Source organism: Apodemus sylvaticus, chromosome 8 (assembly GCF_947179515.1).
Source record: "Apodemus sylvaticus chromosome 8, mApoSyl1.1, whole genome shotgun sequence".
Taxonomy (NCBI): Eukaryota; Metazoa; Chordata; class Mammalia; order Rodentia; family Muridae; genus Apodemus; species Apodemus sylvaticus.
In genome coordinates, this window is record NC_067479.1 from 24,089,881 (window position 1) to 24,112,967 (window position 23,087).

The 23,087-nt window shown below is 41.5% G+C and overlaps 1 protein-coding gene across 4 annotated transcripts in view; it reads right to left on the reverse strand.

The window, feature by feature from the left end:
* Lmo7 (LIM domain 7) overlaps nucleotides 1–23,087 on the reverse strand; it is a 207,550-nt gene that overhangs the window by 131,912 nt on the left and 52,551 nt on the right. For all 4 annotated transcript variants that reach the window (XM_052190774.1, XM_052190775.1, XM_052190773.1 and 1 more), the window contains exon 2: nucleotides 10,044–10,114. In XM_052190774.1, the coding sequence (XP_052046734.1) occupies nucleotides 10,044–10,114 (71 nt within the window). The remainder of the gene's footprint in view (nucleotides 1–10,043; nucleotides 10,115–23,087) is intronic.

Below are 23,087 nucleotides of genomic sequence, written 5' to 3' on the forward strand. Positions count from 1 at the left end.
ATGCACACCCGTGGGTGTGACTTTACTCTTCGGGGCCCCTTATTTGTCAGCAGTTCACAGGACTGAACTCAGAAGTTCCTGCACAAAAGGTAAGCACTCTCTTCATTGACTTATATGCTCATCCCATATTTCTTTTTAAAAAGACACAATGAAGATGTCACATCTTCCTAACTGAAGATACTAATATCTTCTCGTGGCTTGATTAGACTGATTATCACCAATAGGGTATTATTTTATTTGCTTACTTTTATTCTAAACAGGAATTCTGCTCATTAGATATTTGAATGCTTACTAAGGACAGCCCTGGGCAGGTCTCAGTCACAGAGCAAGCAGGTAAGCACCGGAGATTAGAGGAGAGCCCTGAAATCCATCTGAGTTTCTGGTTCCTGTAAAATCTTCAAAATCTGTATCTTCTTTAAGGAGTAAATTTGGAAGAAAAAAAGAAGAGAAATCACTTTGCTTCCAAAAAACAAATAACAAAAAACAAAACCAATTCTTTATTTTCTCTGTTCCAGGAACATCAAACTGTATTGTTCTCTCCTGAATTGTCAAAGTCTATCGGGAGAATAACCCATCAGATATAGGCATCTGGCCTGGTTATTTTCAGGTGTCAAGATTATAGGTCAATAACTTCTGTCTACGTTCATATTTTAATATAAAAGCACGCCAAGTTAACCACATTCTCCTGGGTAAGACAGCCAGCATCTGTCATCTAAATTTAAAAGTATAAAAGCATTTGGTATAACACTTTATGACTGCATTAGTGTTTTTAAACATAAGAGATAAAAAATGCTGTGCTTGGGCTGGAGAGATGGCTCAGCAGTTAAGAGCACCAACTGCTCTTCCAGAGGCCCCGAGTTCAATTCCCAGCAACCACATGGTGGCTCACAACCATCTATAATGGAGTCTGATGCCCTCTTCTGGTGTGTCTGAAAAGAGTAATGGTATCCACAAACATAAACAAATCTTTAAAAAAAAAATGCTGGGCTTAACTTTATTGAAAATAAAAACTTAATAAATGCTTAGGTGGGTAACCATGAGGACGAACAGCAAGTCAAAACCAGTGCAGGTGTTGTCATTTTTTCTATGATGGCACTTCTGCAGAGCCCTTTCCGTATGCTTAAAGCACGTTAGGGTGCAGGAAGCGGCTAAATAATGCAACTTGTATGCATATGTCTTCAGGGCTCACCAGTTGGTATTTGACAACCAATATGAGGGACAGAGTGCTCTTAGCAGTTCTTAATTGCCTGTAGTGTCTTGTCTATGGTTCGGGCCCTGTGAGATCTCCCTTTTTCCATGTTAGCATATCCATTATGTCATACTTGTTTACGACTGTCTTGTTTAGGCAGGAATGTTGGTGAGACTTCAGGGGTGTAGCTTTCCTGACATTTCTAGGAGATGCAATCTCACAGCAGACTTCCTGTTCCTCTGCTAAGTTATATTTATCTATTAAAGAACAACTAAGAATATATATAACAACAATTAAAGAAAAAGAGGCCATGAATTTCAAAGAGAACAAGAAGGAGTAACTGGGGGGGGGGGGGGGTGGGAGGGAGTGGAAGGGGAAAAGGAAAAGGAGGAAATGATGTAACACTTTCATTTCAAGTGTTTTAAGGGCATGAATGGAAGCTTGGGAACCTGACAGCAGATTCTCCTGAGCAATCTCTTACAGAGACTAATGGATTAAACACCAGGAACTTTCTTTTACCACATCAGAACAAACAACATTTAGACACAGAGCCCACAAAGAAAACTCATAGATCACACACCTTTTACTCCTAAGAGACAACACAGAAAAAACAAAATCTGTGTAAGAGGCAACTGACAGGCTAAGCTTCATGAAAATTCAAAATGTTCATTCTCCAAAAGATGCTGACCAGGAAGTGAAAAGACAGAATGATAGAAAAATATGTTCAGGAAGGATGAACTGTTACCTAAAATGAATAATTTTCAGAACTCATTAAGTTTAAATGCAGCAAAACACTGACTGAAAATAGAAACAAAGACCTTAACAGTTCCATCAAATAAGATGCACAAGTAAGAAAATAACTATGAGGAAAAAAACTCCATAAAGTCATCAGGGAAATGAAAACTGGAAAAAAGCATTGCCACTGCACACCCACTAACCTCTAAGGAAAGCCACAACCAATACCTGACAACACCAAACGTTGGCAAGGAAGTGGAGCAACGGGAACGCCCATTCACTGCCAGTGGGAGAAGGAAGCCGGTGTTCCAGATTCTTATGGCACCAAACATACTGTTACCATATGAGCCAGGAGGAATACGCCCCAGTGTTTACCAAATCAGCTGCAAATGCATGACCTCACAAGCAGTTGCACATGGATGTTTATAGAAATCTTTTGTCGTTTTGGGTCTTGGTTTCTCTGTGTATCCCTGGATGCCCTGCAACTCGCTCTATAGACCAGGCTGACCTTAAAGAGAAGTCTTATTCATAATTACAGCTTAAAACCATCACAATATCCTCTCATAGTAGGTAAATTGGGGTAAATAAACTGGTCCACTCATAAAAATGGGATAACATTCAGCCCAAAACCAGAACGAGCTATAATGCAATGTAAAGATACGGAAGCAAATTAAATTCATATTATTAATGGAAAGAAGCCAGTCTGAAAGGGGTCTATATTGTACCATTAGATGGTTCGGTGATTAAAATCAGTGACTGCTCTTCCAGAGGTCCTGAGTTTAATTCCTAGTAACCACATGGTGGCTCACAACCGTCTGTAATGGGATCTGATACATAAAATAAATAAATATTTTTAAAAAATAAAAATAAAAAAGGTGGTACACACCTATAATCCCAGCACTCTGGGAGGCAAAGGCAGGCGGATTTCTGAGTTTGAGGCCAGCCCGGTCTACAGAGTGAGCTCCAGGACAGCCAGGGCTATACAGAGAAACACTGTCTCAAAAAAAAAAAAAAAAAAAAAAAAAAAAAAAAAAAAAAACCAAAAAACTAAATAAATAAATAAATAAATAAATAAATAAAATAAAAATAAAAATGGGTCTATATTGTATTATTACTATATAACAAAATATATAGTAGTATATAATATATATTATATATTATATAACATATATTATTATGCTATAATATACATAATAATTATGTATGTGTATATTATATATATATTATTCATGTTATACATACAAAATATATTATTGTGTTATATAATATATTATAGAAATATTATATTATTATTAACAATATATTGTAAAAATAAAATATATTATGTAACATTCAGGAAAAGGTAAAACTATGGAAAAAGCCTATGGTGTGGGGAGAGAAAGCTAACCAGAAACTATTCTGCATGATACTATAATGCTATATGATACTATATAAAATATTATACTATATTATGATACTATACTGTGATAAAGCACCCCAATTTTTGCCACTATAAAAATGGTGTGATGCATCTTCATTTATCCCCCTTTTACCTTCTTCTCTTTCTGAAAATGAAAGCATTAGCGTAGAACTAACATATATCAGGAAAGGAATTTGGCACCATCAACAGCTCACACCCTCACCAGCGTCCCTGTACCCACCTCTTGGTCCCCTCATACTTTCAACAATAGTGACACTTTCCGCTCGGCATGTCAGATGCCTATAGCATAATCTTTCATAGTGCCTCAAGCATTTCAATTAAAAATATTAATCAAACTGGGGATGTGGCTCACTAGTAATGTGTTTGCCTAGCGCGCATGATGCCCTGGGTTCTGTCCTAAGCATTATCTGGGTGTGGTGGTGAGTGCTGCAACCCCAGCTCTCCAGAGCAGAAGGCAGGAGACTCACAAGCTAAAAGCCATTCTCAGATAATGTGGCAAGTCCAAGGTGGTCTGATTTGAAGAGAAAAATAAAAACAATTTTTACCAATTTTATGTTTCAGGTATTACTATTTTCCATGATGAGAAGGCTTTAAAATGTTGTTCTTCCCCTACCTGTAGTCAAACTCTCAAAAGAACAGATACTGGGAAATATTCTCTAAGTGATGAATGTCTTAATCGTGTTAATCAAATAGCATGTAGTTATTCGAGAGGCGTTGCACAGTTGTTTCTCTGAGACTTGAGTTCATATCCAAGTGTTCACCTTCAGATATAGAGCTTGGTGCCACACTGCAGACGTCTTCTCACTCTAGGGGGCGCTGGGGAGGGGGTCCAGGGCCTTTACCCTAGAGTGAGCGTGAGCTCCTGCTTTGCCTCCGAGCTGTGCCTCCGAGACCCATCATTTTAAAAACGATGTACATCATTTACTGACTTCCAACAACAACAGCAAAAGGATCACGTGGCACTCTAATTCTCACTAACAAAGGTAGAGGTGTTATCTATAAATGACCATTTTCTCATTTGTCAAGGATTTGGTCACTTGCCAGGTGGCGCATGCCTTTAATCCCATCCTTTGGGAGGCAGAGGCAGGCCAGCCTGGTCTATAGAGTGAGTTCCAGGACAGCCAGGGCTACACAGAGAAACCCTGTCTCAAATAATTTTCCTACATACTGAGTCCTTACATAGAGTAAGGTTTTTAAGTGACGCACAGCCAACCATTTACCGAAACACCACAAACTGACTGGTTCATCTTGTCTCCGTTCTCTCCCAGCTATTTTAACGTAAATTCTTACACATGAGATTATATTGCTGAACTTTTATTTTATTCATTTACTGTGCATATTATTAAAAGCAAGTCACACTTTTAAAGTATTGTACTTAGTCGATTTTGTCAAGTGTTCTAATATTAGGACAGGCGATTTCAATATAATTTATTAATAGAATTTTTCCTATTTCTTGCCTGTTTACTAGTCTACATGTGTGCTGAAATAATTACAAGTATTGGCCGACAGTAGTGGTGCACGCCTTTAATCCCAGCACTTGGGAGGCAGAGGCAGTCGGATTTCTGAATTGGAAGGCAGCCTGGCCTACAGAGTGAGTTCCAGGACAGCCAGGGCTACACAGAGAAACCCTGTCTCAAAAAAACAAAAACAAAAACAAAAAAATAATTACAAGTTATTGGGGAAGTCTGGTTAGATTTTGTAAGAGTGCTATAATTTGAATGGGAAATTATTTCCCTATAGACATATACTTTGGGCATGCTGGTCTGTTAATGGGCTATATAGTGCAGCAATTGCAATCTTGGGAGCTTTGGTTTGACCAGTGGATTAATTGCTCAATGGATTCTTAACAAGATGACTAGTAGGAGGTGTGGTCTAACCTATGCCAATGCATCTGGTCCCCTGCTCCGCTATTCCACACTTGGCACTCTGGACACAACCTTGAAGTGATCAGCTCCTCCCTCTAACTGCTAGGAAACTGTAGCTCAGCACAGACCAGCAAGTCAACCCTGGATGGAAACCCCTGGATGGAAACCCCTGAAGCCTCGAGCCAAAGGATGTTGCTTTTCCTTGGTGCCTTGTCACAACAATGAGAAGCTACAAAGGAGAAGCTAGGAAGTAACTGAAGAAGGCTGGCCTCCAGAGGAAGTTGCTCATCACAGCAGGTGACCTGGGAAGTCACATGGGAGCTATTTTCCTCCTTTATAAATTCAAGACCAGAAACAGCTGCAAAAACCCCACCTTTTCCACCCCACCAAAGCCTGTGGCCCTCCTCAGGCCCACTGCGCAGATGTCTTAGGGATTCCCCAGTCCCTGGTTTCACTGTAGAAGTCCCGATTCTAGCAAACAATCCATGTTCTATAAACATCAGTGACGAGCGACATAGTCCTCTATGTTGTCCACCGCATTAAAAGTCATTCTCCCATTGCTGAGAGTAGTATCTGTATAACTCTCTTATTCTTATTCTAGTGAATGAACCTCTCAAGACTGGGCCTAGTAGGCAGTAAGAGAGTTCCAGAGAAAATATAAATACAACCAGGCCCTCTCACAGCAAGAAGTGAACATTTAGCTCCAGTTTTCTAAGCAACAAGCAAAGGGGGCTGAGGGTGGGGCTAACCTGGTAACACTGTGAGAAGTTTCTCAGTGAAGTGACCCATGTGCTCACCAAGGCATAGTAAAGTCAGGAGTTATGAGCATGGCCAACAGTGACAGAGCAGAAACTTGGGACCATTCCAAAGAGGGGAACTACAGACTGACTAACCAGCGACACACCCAGTGAGACTGTCTTCAAACAAATCTTACTTCACAGAGGAATAAAAAATGTTTTCCTCAGACGACTTCCAGGACTGCCACCACAAGATGAGTAACTGGAGATTGCTAACTGATAGCAGTATCTAGATGATGTGTGTTCAGAACACAGAAGCAATTATGCCAGAGCAAATGAGCACTGTGGATATTCGTGTAGTGACAACTTTTTCTACATATTTTGATATATGTAGTTTAGCAGTCTTTATGAATACTAACCAACACTAAAGAAACGAGAGACTGCATGGATACCACGGATAAGACTCAAGAAGCCAAAAACACCTAAGAAATCTAGTGAATTTTTTTCATTAATTTAGGAAAAACTTTTTTTTAACAGAAGGGTTTTATGCCCATTTCATTGTCAATAAAGCCAAGAGAATGTATGTCTAAAATAAACAGCATAAGAACAGGCAAGGAGGTGGTTCGGTTGAAAAACTGCCTGACTACATGAGGCCCTGAGATCAGATCCTTTTAGCACCCATGCAAAAAGCCAGGTGTGGGAGCTCATAATCTCCACACTTGGGAGACAGGGATCCATGGAACTCACCGTGCAACCAGCCTCACCAAATCAGTCAACTCCAGATTCAAACAAACTGGAGAGTAATCAAGAGTGTAGCCGATGTTGATGGCGTCTACATGTCCATGCGTGTACGTGTACACACCACACACCACACACCACACCACACACACACACACACACACACACACACTCTTTCAGCTTTCAACTCACTAAGTACCAAAGTCAAACTTGCTAGAACAAAAAGTATTGCTACAAACACACTCATCCCCATGTCTGTCAACTTGCCAATAAACCGCACAGGGTAGTGCTTGTTACTCAGACAGGCATCCTGTCTGAAACAGCGGGACAGAGGTTGTTTCCAACTTGGGTCTGAAATGATAGTCTACTATCAGTTGAGTGAAAGCTGTTAAAAAAAAAATCTTCTCCAACTCCTAACTTGGAAGTCTCAGAATGCCATTTGAAAAAAAAAAAAGTCGGTATTGAAGGATAAAAGTTTCTGAAAATACTAGATAAAATAGTAAGAAATTCAATAATGGTAAAAATTGTGGATGCTAAAAATAGCAATTACAGATCTAGATGCATACATGCATACATTTATGTAAATACATCCCTTATTAACAGCATATATTTATAATGTATTTGCCTGAAGTTAACTGTCGGTTGTCACTATTAACGTAGAACTTACATTTACTTTAATTTGTATTAGTTTGGATCAATGCAGAAATTATTTCTATTCTAATTTGTTCTAGTTTGAGTCAAAACAGTGTTTCTAGTCAATTTTGGACATTTTTACTTGTTATGATATACATCTTACCCAGGCTCATCTTAGCCCAGGTATAGTAATTTTGAGAAATCATTTCAAATCACTCAGAGCCAGAGCTGGTCATGAGCTGTGGTTAAATACAGAAGACATGTTACAGTGAACAGTCAAAGTCGAGAGATTAAGAGACTGCAGCAGACTCTCAGCCCTGCATGAAACATCTCCATCATATCTCCTCCTTCCGAGACTCAGGGAGCACCCAAGAAGAGGAGACAAAAAGATGAGAAGAGACAGAAGTGGAAATCCTACAGCGTAGCTGTCCACATGAACTCACAACAGCTTGTGTATACACAAGACCAGCGCAAGCTCAAGCGAGACAAAATGCCAGCATGGAGTGGGGAGATGGTCATGAAGTCCCACCCCTGGCCGAGGAACTATTGGCCAATGAGGATCCTAAGAAAGGGAAAGTCAGTTTTCATCAGACATGCGACTCCCGAGAGGTTACCCATGCTCCAGTAATCCTACACACATGCACATTTAGGTAGCGCTAGATGAACAGTTAGATGCAAAAACAAAACGAAACAGCAACAAAACAAAAGCCATGACATTAGGAGAGACTAGTGCGGGCAGGAGGAGTCAGAGATGATAGAATGGGGAAGGGACTTGATCAAAACACATACACATGTTAAAAAAAAATAGCATAGGAGGTAACACCATCCAACATGTTTAGTCACATATTTACAGAGGCTCTATTCACAAGATGGATCACTAAATTATTCTGAGCAATGGTTAGTCATTAGAAACATGTAACCTATAACAGGACTTCTTCAAATAGAGCATCTGTTTATTCTACCTATTGTAAATCTAAACAAATCTCTACATTTCTGTACAATGTCATCTAGTTCCTCTGCAAGACTGCAGAACTTAGCATTCATGGATGGATGCTTTCCTGTCAACACCCCACCCCCCCACCCCCGTTTTTTTAAAGATTTATTTACTATTATATCTAAGTACACCGTAGCTGTCTCAGACATACCAGAAGAGGGCATCAGGTCTCATTATGAGATGGTTGTGAGCCATCATGAGGTTGCTGGGATTTGAACTCAAGACCTTCAGAAGAGCAGTCAGTGCTCTTAACCGCTGAGCCATCTCTCCAGCCCCTCCTATTAACCCTTAAGTAGCCAGACTCAGAGCAAAAGCAGTTTTGGGTCACATGCTTTTAGGTATTTTCTCTCCTCTATCTTTTCAAACACATAAGAAAACACTTAAATCACACAATTTTTAAATCAAGACCATTTCCTCTCTGCCATCCACCTGAACAGGCCAATTAAGGATGTGAGCAGAGTGAGGAGGAGAAATATCCTTTCAACTTCTACTGTGGCCCTGAGGGTGCTTCTCCTGGGTGAAACCCCAGAAAGCTGACATCTCTGTAAAGCACAATTGATTTAATCCCAGCAATGTCTTATGAGGTGAATTAAGGAATCAATAATATTAATTATTATAATGCCAAAGGAGTTTGGACAACTAGCCACACACTTGTTCCCATGGCCATCTTGTACCTATCTATACCAAATTCTGTAGCTTGTGCAAACCTAAACTGTCATTGAGCCCGGCAGCTCCAGGAACCAGGCAGCTCGAAGGCCATGATCCCCACTTCACAGATGAGCAAAATCAGGCTCAAGCATTAAAACTGTAAATAAAAGTTGAGTCACTTGCGTGAATGTCCAACAAGGAAAGGGAAGCTGGTCCCTTCACTTGGACTCCTCATTGCAAACAGCACCCTTCAAAGGGAGAAGACTCAAAAACATCTAAGCAACCAGAAAGCCAGCACGATGGGACAAACTGGCTACATGGGCCCCACCCCCCAAAAAGAAAGAAAACATCTAGGTTCCAGTAGTCCACTCCCAAAGTTTACAAGCAGACAGATTCCATAAATATCTACGTGATAAGAGTCTAGATTGGAATTATCAAGTGCTTTCAAAAAATGTGGGTGGGTACTCAAGTACATTCTTATAATTTGTTTGCTCACTTCTGCAACTCATACTTCCCTCTGGGGTTTGATTTTTTTCCCCTCACAGGCCTGCTCTTACCCACAAAGGTCACCTATCTGGTTAACCATACTATGCAGCCACTGGAGACCCAAGCCCAAAGCAAACAATGTGGACCCCGTACCATCATCCATCAGGGCACCAGTCTGCTCAGCGTCTGGAATGCTGCTCACAATAGTATCTATCAACTGAATAAATAGTCGGCGACTCAAATTGATTTAGGTAATGCAATGATACCACTTAAACCTCAAAGAAGAATTAGCTACTCTGACCATCACGTCTTATGGATAAATAGGATCTTTTATAATGAGGCAATTAGATACCAAGTAAGTTATAGTCAGATATAATCAGCTTCTTCCTCAACAATCTACCCATAAAGCAATAACAGACTCTTGCTTATTTACTAATTAAAAATAATATATATTATAGACACTACCTTTAGATATCTAAACCAATAGCCCCTTCCTTACAGGCTCACACCACAGAGATGCTAGCTTGCAGGGATCAAATCTCACTTTGGACCAAGGGCACAAACCTGTGACTATAGGGAGCTTGCCTGAAATACTTACTCACACAACAGGACACCGTTTTCTAGAGAGGCTCGGAAATCCGTTGTTTCAAAATTCTTCTCAGTTACAGCCTGAAAGACAGATGGGAGTACTAATTAAATAGGGCTAAGAAACAAGGCAAATTTCTAATTTTCTTAACTAATAAGCATTTAATGTTTAATTTGAATGATTTGCATGTAGCACCAGAAGCCATTCTTCATAGGAAATTGTGTACAAGTCTGTGTTACCATCTTTTGCTATGAATAAACACACAGAAACAGCAAGAGTTTCCTGAAGTAGGATCATTTTGCTAGCTATGAATGTCAAAAAGAGCAAGGGTATACAGAAGGGCAAGAAGGGAGAAGGGGAAGGGGGAAATGATGCAATTATATTATAATCTCAAAAAATAAATACTTAAAAAAAACTAAACTGAATTTCCTTAAAAGAAGAAACTATGGACCCACTAAGAGTAAATATACACAATTACAATATAAACTTGACATAGCATTTACATATGCACATCATTGATTTCAAATCTGTCTTTAAATTCTTCATTCCATTACAATGCTAAGTAGCAGCAACCGCCAGCCAGCCCCCAGTCACTAGGAACCAGCCCCCAGCCCCCAGCTCCCAGCCCCCAGCCGCCAGCCACCAGCCCCCAACCCCCAGCCCCCCAGGCAAGTGTCCAGCAGCTGGGGGCAGGAATCCTTGTCCTACCAGCCATTCTGGGAGAAAATGTTTTTGTTTGTTTGTTTGTTTGTTTATGGGCAATCATGAATTTGAAAGTCATGAATCTTGCATCTTCCAGTCAGCTAAAGGGATTGGGCACATGGTGGGAGGCCTGTTTACTACACCCACCTAACCCACTATTGTGGCTGCCTTTGGCAGTTCGCCTAGAACTCCTAATTCCGAGCTGTTCGGTGGCAAAAGCACAGTCCCCTTTCTACTCAAAATTACCAGAACAGAGCATGGTGGTATGGGTCTACACTCAGAGAAAAAGAGAGAGACATACATCATTTCTCTAAGTTGGTTTTATAAGAGTCTGGATAGGCTGTGATATCCTCAAACCCAGAAAAAAAAGGAATCGATCACCTACAGTAGAACCAGACAGCATGAGCATGAGCCTGGTGTCTCTGTCCCTGCTGGGAACACTGGGCTAAAGATTAACAATAAAAAGCAAATAGCTCTTCCCTCTAGGACCTAAGTCACCTAAGTAAAGACATAAAAGCATAGCATTCTGCTTAGACAGAATGAGGTACTCCTTTGAGAATTATTTTGAGCGGCCCACCCAAGGATTAGCTCAGATCACCTGTGCAACCAATTCCAGAATTCCCCCACAAACAGATCAGAAACAAACTCAAAGTGAGGGTGGGCCCATGTGAGGCAAATACCACACTAGCTCATTCTTCAGGAATCTCCTATCTATGAAATGCCTAACACATCTCTAATAAGAGCAAATCCTCAGAAGCACCAGCATAGGACGGCCATGACACACTCAATTCAATCTCCATGGGAAGTGGAGGCCTTGAAGAAAGAAGGGTTGTGAGCTTCAGATACAAGGAGAGCAGTGGATAGCGACAGTCACCACAGCACATGGGCCAGAAAGCAAAGTGTCCCAAGAAAGGAGGGAAGGGGTTCAAGTCACACACAGCTAAATTCAACCCCACTTCCACTACCCAAGAGCTGTGTGATCTTAGACATGTGAAACCACCTCTCACCAAGTCTGTTCATCTAGAACAGGCAAACCAATCACCTGCCCACTCATGTGGAAAGGCTGAGAGATTTTACAGTATGGACTGAGAGCAGTCAAGAGGGCACACTTTGTCCGTGACACAATTCAATCCTGCATTTACCACGTGTCGGTACTTCAATAATTTAAGACCTAGCCAGACTGGATTATGCCTAGAATACTATTTAATAAACTTGAGATACTGAAAATAGAGCTACTCAGAAACTCTACCTACCCAGCAGAGCTTATTTTAAAAGATGATCAAAATGGAGCTAGAAAATTGGCTCAGTGGTTAAGGTGCACTAGCTGCTCTTCCTGAGGAATCAGGTTCTGTTCCCTCCAGACACTCACAACCATCCATAATGCCAGGGCCAGGGGTTGAGTGCCCTCTTCTAGCCGCTTTAGGCACCGCATACACATGGTAGATGAACATGCACGCATGATGTGTTAATAAATATAAAAAATATTACAGAAAGGCAAAATCCTAATATGATTTCTGCCCCTTTTCCTATGTCAAAATACTAATGTACACAAGCTTCCATAAATTCAAACAATGATTAAACCATACTTTACTTATGCTACGCTTAAAAATATAGCCTGACAACATGAACGTGATGACATTTTTCTATTTATTTGCATGCACGTGTTCATGGGTGTGTGTGGGGGGGGGGGGCGCGCGTGCACTCAGGCCAGAATAGAGTGTCAGATGTCCTACAGTTCGGCTTTTAGCTAATTATGAGCTGACTGATGTGGGCACTGGGAATATAACTCAGGTCCCCTTGGAGGGTATCATGAGCCCTCAACTCTTAAGCCATGTCATGAGCCCCTAGTCAAAGATTTTTTAATAATAATCCATATGTTGAGGACATGGAAATCTGGTAGGCTCAGTATCTAAAAAAGGCCAGCATCCCAAAAAACCAGTGTGTTTTATGTATCAAAAGTCTTAAATCTAGTGGAGTTTTTTGGGTCACTTAGGTAGACTATCATGTCGTCTGCAAATAATGATAGTTTGACTTCTTCCTTTCCAATTTGTATCCCTTTGACTTCCTTATGTTGTCGAATTACCCGAGCTAGTACCTCAAGTACAATATTGAAAAGATAAGGAGAAAGGGGGCAGCCTTGTCTGGTCCCTGATTTCAGTGGGATTGCTTCAAGTTTCTCTCCATTTAGTTTGATGCTGGCTACCGGTTTGCTGTATATTGCTTTTACTATGTTTAGGTATGGGCCTTGAATTCCTGTTCTCTCCAAGACTTTAAGCATGAAAGGATGCTGAATTTTGTCAAATGCTTTTTCAGCATCCAATGAAATGACCATGTGGTTTTGTTCTTTGAGTTTGTTTATGTAGTGGATTGCATTGATGGATTTCCGTATATTGAACCAACCCTGCATTCCCGGGATAAAGCCTACTTGATCATGGTGGATGATCGTTTTGATGTGTTCTTGGATTCGGTTGGCAAGAATTTTATTGAGTATTTTTGCATCGATGTTCATAAGGGAAATTGGTCTGAAGTTCTGTTGAAATGTAAATAAATTATATCGAATAAAAAAAAATAAACCAAAAAAAAAAAAAGTCTTAAATCTGGGGCCAGACAGCTCCGTGGGGAAAGGTAATTGCAGCCAAGCCTGATGACCAGAGTCTGATGCCTACAACCCACATTGTAGAAAGAGAACCTACTCATATGAGCCGTTCTCTAAACTTTATGTGCAGGCCATGTATAGTATGCATGAAGAGCTCACACCCCACCCCCTGACACTCCCAAACCCCCCCACACACACGCAATCTAAAAAGTCTGAAGTCTATACAGCCTCAGACCAGAGTAAGCAGACCTAGGAATGTACACTAAGACAAGACCACACAGGACATACAAAATTAGTTGTACGATATCATAGAATAAATGACAGTTGCAAGCATCTCAAATTCCCCTGCAATGGAAGATTGGTTAGAACAGAATAGCTACAGATAGATACACCAGGAAATGTATACAACATTTTAACTCATATAATAAAGGTAGATGATCTCTTTCAAACCATCCTTAAGATGTTTTCTATAATTCTATAAGAAAGCAACATACAAACAGAGCAGAGCTAGACCAATAACAATGATTCATAAGTGGTGGAATTAGAGCTGTTCTGGGTTTTATTTGCTTTATTTTCTTTAATGATCACAGGCATCTGTGTAATGAGCAGATTGACTTTGAAAGACCAATCGTCAAAAGAAGTCAGACTCCATCGGGCATATAGGCAAATTCCTAGGCTTCTTACATGTCACATGGGAAGGTAGAAGAAGGCACCCGTTGTTACAATGGGCAGTTTCTCATTATCTATGCAGCTCACAAATCATTAAACTCAGTCCTCCCCCTCCTCCCTCCTCCTCTTCCTCGTCCTCTTCTTCCCATTTCACCACTAAGAATTGTGAAGCGCAGAAGCTGAACTTTCCAGAAAAGCATCCCACACAACAGACTCTAAAATCCAACAGCAGCTCCTGGGCGCCCAGTGAAGGAGTGACAGGCGCCTCAGATGGTGAGGCGGTGGGAAGATAGAAACAAATGAGTTGTGCTCACTGAGTGCCAGCTACGTAGAGTTTAGACGTCTAAAATCGTGTACTTCACCATTACGCCTTCAAAATCGATTCCGAAGGGTTGAACGTGTATAGAGAAACTCAAATTTGTTTTTAAAGTTTTTAATCATCCGATTTCAATGAGATGCATTGTCTTAACACAAATTGAGTGAGAGTGTGCACGAACATGTGTGTTCCTATGTGTGTGTGTGTGTGAGAGAGAGAGAGAGAGAGAGCAAGAGAGAGAGAATAAAACTAAAACATTGATGCTGTAAGATTTTATACAATGAAAATTCGTTTTGAATACTTTAAACTTCTCTAAATATTTTATTACTATTAGCATGCCTTTACTCCCAGTACTCAGGAGGCAGAGGCAGGTGGATCTCTAAGTTCAAGGCCAGCCTGGTCTACACAGTTTCAGGACAGTCAGAACTACATAGAAACCCTGTCTCAACACCCCCCCCTCCAAAAAAAGAATTAAGAAGGAAGGAAAAGAAAGCTTGCGTGTCTGTTCTGTACTGGTTATCCCACCCCCCCCCCCCCCCCCCCCCCCCGCCTCAGTAAGCCAAAGAAAACCGATTAACTTCTAAGCAGCAATTTGTACAACCATATAAAAGTAAAGTCAGCTATAACCCTGCCTAAAGAACTAAAGTGAAATGATACAAAACTCTTTATAGAGTTTTAAAACAAAGGAAAGCAGAAATTTAGAGTAAGGATTTCTTTCAATACAAGAGGTCACCTGAGCTGCACGCCTTAAAGTCACTTCCTGTCCTGGCTGGTCCTGTGTGTCAACTTGACACAGGCTGGAGTTACCACAGAGAAACGTCAGGTGAGAAGATACCTCCATGAGATCCAGCTGTGGGGCATTTTCTCAATTAGTGATCAAGGGAGAAGGCCCATTGTGGGTGGAACCATCTCTGGGCTGGTGGTCCTGAATTCTATAAGAGAGCAGGCTAAGCAAGCCAGGGGAAGTAAGCCAGTAAGAAACATCCCCCCATGGACGCTGCATCAGCTCCTGCTTCCTGACCTGCTTGAGTTTCAGTCCTGACTTTCTCTGGTGATGAACAGCAATGTGGAAGTGTATGCTGAATAAACCCTTTCCTCCCCAACTTGCTTCTTGGTCATGATGTTAGTGCAGGAATAGAAAACCTGACTAAGACAGTTCCCAACATCTCCAGGTACCCAGGTAAGGCCAGGTCGGGATTCTGGCACCCATGAGCCTGTGCTCAAACTCCCGCTCCTCCAGCCTACCTACTGACTGTAGATACCGCTTCCCAGTTTGCGCTCATCTGTGAAATGGAGACTAAATGTATCTAACTTCCAGTGGAATCAGACTGAGGATTAAATGAGATGATACACACAAGATTCACAGCACTCGACTGGTTCGGAAGCAGTCCCAAATAGCTATTACTGCAGTCTCTATCCAGCCAGAGAACATTCTGCAGTAGAGAAAAAGCTTTCTCAGAGGAAATGGGTGACTAATTTGCAAGGTATTAACATAATATTCTTTACTTAAAGAGTCTGACTCCAAAGCTACTAAATCAATTCCGTATCTGGAAATATTGTAAAAATTATAATGATCTATAAAACACCTCATAGCACAGTGAAGGCGGTTTGTTTCTAAAAATTAAATTATACTTTCAAATGAGATCCCATTCTTTCATTAGGGAAAAAATATTTGGAAGAAATCAGAGTTCTGAAAAAAAAAAACTGTCTGGCAGTTTTAGTCGTTTGGGTCTTCAAAGGCTGGGAGCCTTACTCATTAGTAAGCTATTTAAGGTGTGATACATTTTATGTAATGAGGCTGTGATTTAAAGGATTAAGTAAATAGAGACCACAGGCTTTCCACTTAAGTTATCAAAAGTCAAAACAAACAGGTGTGATCCCCTTGTGGTTAGCCACGCCTTCCGTTCTATACAACCTCCCTCTGTCTCTGTCTCTGTCTCTCTCTGTCTCTGTCTCTCTCTGTCTCTCTCTATCTTTCTCCCTTCCCCTTTTTCCATGTGGATCAGTTAAATAAAATCAACATCACCTTAAATAATTCGAGGCTTTATTCATTCAAAGATAGGGTTCAAACTCAGACCCGTCTCACCTCACAGCACATAGTCCTGATTAAATGACACCTGACTGTCAAAAGGAAAGAAATATTTGCCCCCTTTCTTCCTTCACAGTACACAAAGGAGATCTGAAGGCACCTAGCCTGCTCTAGAGCAAAGGCCCCCAGCCTAGCCCCGGCTCCTCCTCCTTCAGGATGGTATGTGTCCCCATGTGGTGTGTTGTCCTCCTGTTGGAAGGAAGCCATGGCGTGACAAATCCAAGCCAGGGCTCCTGAGTGAGATGCCTGCTGAAAGTCATAATTAAGCTAATGGCGTATAGGAGGGACAGAGCTGGCGCCGGGACACCCTCTTCACATCACTGCTGCCAAACCTGTCGAGCAACCTGTAGCCTCCAAAGCCATTAATAGGGAGTTTTTAAAGGGCGAATCTTGTGGAAGAAAATATCAGCTAATGACAGAGGCCACAACCGTCAAGTTCATAAGCATTCAAATACAGCATTATTTGTTACCCACTGACTAAATTCAACAAATTTACCTTTTGAAACCTTTCTCGTCTGACTGATGGTCTTAGTCCAATCCTTTCAGTGGATAAGATTTCTCACCAGTTTTGAGCAACAACTTTCCCCAAAGTTCCATAACTGAGTTCTAATTCTGACCATATGAACCATACAGCTTAAATTCAAACATTCTAGAAACTTCTCAAAGACCATTTCATGTGTGCTTGGGTTGTCAGAAAAACACCTGCTAAACGCCTATCAGCAAGCTCACAGCCGAAACCTTTCACATCATCTTATGAAGCCATTGAAAAGTGTCTACCATCCCGAAGGTGATCTCTATATGTTTGTATAAGTCAAGGCAACAGAAATCAGGGCTTGGATGCCTTTGCTTAGAGAGGGAGAGAAGAGAGAGGGTCATTTGCTGGCCAGCACCAGGCTATGAGCTTCCCTTGCACTAACTGCTGATTCCTCCCACCTGACTTAGCAGCTACATTCAAGATTATGGTCCTTAAGATCCATGTCCTCATCAGCTGGGCGGTGGTGGCACATGCCTGTAATCCCAGCACTCAGGGAGGCAGAGGCAGGCGGAATTTCTGAGTTCGAGGCCAGCCTGGTCTACAGAGTGAGTTCCAGGACAGCCAGGGATATACAGAGAAGCTCTGTCTCAAAAAAAAAACCAAATCCAAAAAAACAAAAACAAAAAGATCCATGTCCTCATCCTGTCAATCAGTTCAAATTCCAAAGAACTTTTGACATTAAAAGCCACAGGAACTACATCATGAAACCATTCACAGAAGACAGGTCTGCCTTCATTTTCTGTTTGGACGATAACAGAATATTTGCATGTAATGAATGACCTCCTAAGGAGATGAGCCCTTCCACAAGAAGAAGCTGCAGGCTACTAGGTACAAAGGGAGCTAACAAGCTTCCCAGTCCACCTCTAGAGCTTGCAAGGAGTCCAACCCCAGCCCCCTCTCCATTTTGGAAGCAATCACTGCACATCCCCATGACTCCACAAAACAACTCACTTTCCGGTGACATTCCCAGAATCATGTCTGTCTATTGCTGTTTATAACACAATGATTTAACTACACATGCCCAAAATTCACGAATACAAGGATGATAGCTCACAGCACATATTAGACAAGGAGAACAAGGGTCTACCTCATACCTCTTTCCTCTTTTTCAAAGTAAATTTATTGAAATTTATCTGTTGTGTTAGAAAAGCTAATTTTCCTCCATAATTTAGACTGAAAATTTTGACAATCAGGTGCTCACAAAGAGCACCCCTGTTGGTTTCTGGTCAAATGTCCTGTCTGCTCGCCGCGCACACCGCGGGGATGTGGTGGAGCCGTGGGCCGCAATGAGATACAGCAGGCCAAACAGTTCCACGTGGGACTTTAAGATAGGGAAGGGGTAGCGGGCAGGAAGGAAGGAGAGAAAGAGAGAAGAGAAAAGAGAAGGGGGAAGAAGCACTGCCTGGTTATATACCGGCGGTGACATAATTACAGGTAAAGGTAGGCTATGGAATTCTGGGTAAACGGCAGCTGTTGCCTTGGCAACAGACCTATACATTGTCTTAACTGTGGCTTGTATGACATCACAAGCTTTGCAGGCCTCTGGTACCTACAACCCCTCCCTTCCAAAGAAGCAATAGGAGTCAGCGATACTTAGATGGGAGGTCCCAAACTCCCTGGACAATGAAACAAAGCGTCCTAACTTCTTCTGACCTTGGTTCCCTCAGCTACAAACCAAACCCAGCACAGATGATGCCAATCTATTCTAGCTCTGTGCTTTGGAGCCCATCACCCTTTCTGACTTTATGCCTTGAATATGAAATGTCTCCCATAGGCTCATGTGTTTGAACACGTGGTCCTTGGATGATGTTCTTGGAAGTTGTGGACTCTTCAGGAAATGCGGCCTCACCAGGAAAGGTGAACTACTGCTGGAGTTTGTAGCTTTCCCTGTTTCTCCTCAGGACTCTGCTTCCAAGTCTACAAGGATACAAATCAGCAGTCTCAAGCTCCTGCGTTGACAGCCTACTGCCATGGAGAGAAGTCCCTCAGACTGTGAGGCAGAATAAATCCCTGCTCCTTGAAATTCTTTTTCCTTGTCAGGCATTTGGCTATAACAACCAGAAAAGTAACCGATATACCGGGGTTGATATATAAAGAAAAGTAAGTCGCAGAAAACTTGCTGACATGGAGACTTGGGTCGGTAAGCTTTGAAGGTCAGATTTGGTGACCTCTAAGTACAAAGCGGAGCCTATCTCCCATACCTCACGCATCCCAGTGCCCACCGCAGGCTCTGTGTCACTCAGCTTCTCGGGCTAAGACGTACCTGACCTGTGCATACTCAGGACTCACGGGAAATCCAATTGTTCCCCCTAGGACTACGTACAGGCAAGAAGATAAAGCTTTGGGTAACATGAGGTGGATCTCCAGGAGAAGAAGGTGACTCAAGTTTTGGAGAAAGACAGAGCTTTGATTCCTAGACTCACTTACTCACATAGCCAACAACTTACACAGGTGACAAACAAATCCTAGATCTGCCAGTTGCTCAAGAATAGAAACCAAGGTCTGGAAAACACATCACTCTAGTGCCCTGGCATGTGTTAGGTCAACTTGACATCTGAGAGAAGTCATCCGAGAGTAGGAGATGTTAACTGAGAAAATGCCTCTGGAAGACCAGGCAACAGGAAGACAAGCCTAGGAGACATTTTGTTTTTTTAACTAGCGATCAGTGGGAGAGGGCCCAGCCCATTGTGGGTGGGGATACTCCTGGGATGGTGGTCCTGGGGTTTCTTTAAGAAAGCAGTCTGAGCAAGCTACGAGGAGTAAGCCAGTAAGCAGCATTCCTCCATGGCCTCTGCGTCAGCTTCTGCCTCTAGGTCCTCTCCTCCTCCAATAACTGTCCTGACTTCCCTCAGTAAAAGACTTGCCTTGAGGTATAAGCAAAATAAACCCATTCCCCCATAACTTGTTTTTGGTCATGGTGTTTCATCACAGCAACAGTAACCTTAACTAAGACACTTTGGTGATACATCCCTGTAGGTGGTAGACCTGCTATTTGAAAGTTTTCCTGGACTAGAATTTAGCTTCCCATTTAAACTGTCTTCTAAATAAACAAATTTTTGTGTCCATTTACTGAAAAGTTAATAAAAAATAAACCCTCTTCATTTCCCCTTTAATAGTCTAATCTTGTTTTGAAATATGTGGGCAAAATGGTATTTTAAGGCTAGGCATCTCTGCGAATAGTGGTTAAATCTCTCAACAGCAGCGTGTGAATTGGTGAGCTGATATTGTATATTCAGCAAACAGCATAGCTTCAAGAGGCATGATTCCCCCATCACTTGCTTCTATTAACCTTTGGCATTACACTACATACTATCCTGGAATGTACCAGAACTATTTTTGCCAATACTAATATCATCTGATAGCAAAACCAAAGCCAACTCACAAGTCTTCCAAGTTTGTGGTCATCAGAACTGCACAGATCACCAATTCTAAACAGAATCCAGTGTTTCATGGTGGTCACAAGCCTAAAAATTTTTTCCAAGGCCACTGCCCTCTTCAAGACCTTCCTCTAAGAGTGTGGGTGTAGTAATTACACCTCCCAGTGCAAGTTCCTCAGGCCCGCGGGCCCACACAGGGAAAGAAACAGCAAAGTCTGAAAGAGTCTAAACACTTGAGGTTCTCTTTAGTTATTAGGAAGTCAAATGCCAGCTAGCCTGCATTCCTTGAGCAAAGGAAAGAAGTAAGTCATTTGTGATGCACAACAAGTTACACCCCAAGCACCATAATCCACTTTAATCTTAGAGTTCAAGCTAATTTCTCAAAGTGGCTGTAGCAATGGAGCCCAAAGATAAACACAAATTGGAAGCACTATAAGAAGAAAGGAAGATTCCCTCCTGTGCTGACTGGAGGCACACATTTGCTTGTGTCACAAAAGCCAAGACTACATGAGCCCTGTTAGCCACAAGTAAAGGTCTCTGAAGATACCAAACCCCTATAATGTGTTCTTTTTACATGTCTATTTTGCTAGCTCCTACTACTTCTAAAGGATAAATTTTGTCTCTCCAAACATAGGTCCACACTCCAATTTAAACTGTTGCAAGTGGTGGTTTAGAAAGCATGCAAGAAAAAGTTTCCCCAAAGCCCTGCCTAGTGCATGAGTTATTTTTTTTCCAGAACAACGAGTTTTTAAATAGTGGGTATACAAGTCATAAGTGGATGTGAACATCCATTATCAGAATATTTCAAGTATAGTTATCATGCTTAATATAATCATGGGTTTTCAAGAGTCAAAAGATGCTGTTGTTTTGTGCAGAAACGTCTCACACACCATGAACAAGTCTCAACAATGAGCAGCTTACCTCCCCGTGAATTCCCATGAGAGTCATCACTGTGGGAAACATTTGTCCTCAAAAATGGGGTGTCTACATTACAGTTGCAGGTGAAGAGTCACTGCTTAGTCCTATATGGACTTCAAATTCAGAGATCTGCCCTTCGGTGACAATGGTATAGTTCACCCTTCAGTGTAAGTTTGGCATCAAGAGACAGAGTTCTGTCTGTGACATAAACATCCCGCTCACGACTCTTCAGGGATGTCCACTCCTAAGTTTGTCTGTGGCACTCATAAACAGCAATGTAGCTCTCCAGGAATCTACTGCCAAGCTCCCAATAACCAATTCAACAAGGAATCCCAGGAAGCAAAGAGATCGTTACAATTCTATCCCTACTTTGAACTCAAAGAAAATGAAAACCTTTTCTCCTTATGAGATCTCAGACACAAATGTTTATATACATTGTTCATGTTAACCAAAAGAAGTGGGTGTAATCCAAAAGCTTATCAACCAACGAATAAATAAACTGACCACAATTAAAACCATATGGTGAACTATCACTCAGTAATTGTTATTCAGATAAGGAGCTGATACACGGTACAACATAGATGATTTCTAGAAAAGGGCACAAGGAAAGAAGCTAGACAAAAAAAGGTCATGGTGTAACAATCCCACAGAATTAAGATCTCTTCAGTTTACTTATTATTTTTTCCATAACTTACTTCATATGTTTTCAACACATAAAGACCTAAAACTATAACAAATAGGACCCCAGCTCCAGGCCACACAAACTCCCATTAGTTGTCTTCTGTAAGTGAACCACATTTCCATCCACGAATTTCTATTAAGAAACCCCTTCCTCAAGCAACTTACACGGTAAGTTCTTTTCCTTAGACCCTTGCTGATCCTTAAGAGATCTCCATCGCGTTTCCAATTCACCTCAGAAGTTTAACTTACTAATTTAAAATATCCTCGACCAAGATCTAATTTTATTTGTACTTACAAGAGTGATTTGTTTAAAAGTTAGAGAATAATTTTTAAACACCATGTTGGAGCTTAAGATATATGTACCATATACATAAACCCATAGATTTTAATTAATTGGGTTTCCTCCCCAAATACTGATGACCTTAGGAATCCTTCTTCGGGGAACCCAGTGACTTCCCTTAGTAATGCTGATGCAGTATGTTGAGAACTATAACTTCTCTTTGAAAACAGAGAACAGTATCTGGACAGCATTACTGATGTCCCCGCTGCCCTTTTGTCTGCTTGCCTGGCTCGTGAACACCACCTTGTCACGATGCTCATTCCATAGAAAGGACTCTCTGGACAACTCTAAACTGAGTGGAGAGAGTAGCCACCTATGGCACTAGTGAAATACAGCCCAGGTCCTGGGCCTTTCTCTGGAAGATTCCGGATTCAAATAACTTGGGCGGGCTGAGTTCTCCTCTGACTCAGTGTGTCACTGAGACCTGACTCCGAGAACTGTTGGGATGGGAAGGACTTAGGGCCTGCCACGAAGGCCGGATCCCGCCGGTATGTGTTTGATTCTGAACAGGTACCTGGGGCTTCCTTATGACCGAACAAATTTGCACCAAACTGTCACATCTACAGCAGTAAGCACGTGGGCTCCTCCTTAGAAGACAAAGGAAAACAAAGCCTGAAATCCGTCTCTGTTCTCTGCTGCCCCCGTCTGGTAGATTCCCAGAACTGCAGGAGTCTAAATATTAATGACTGGATCCAGGCACAATATTAAAAAGTATTTCAACACAGCTCATTGTGAGGTTTAAAACACAACATAAGGTTATATTTGGTGCAAGTGGTAAATATTTACCACAAGACTTTAGCCTTTATTATGTATACAAAGGCTTTTAATGTGCT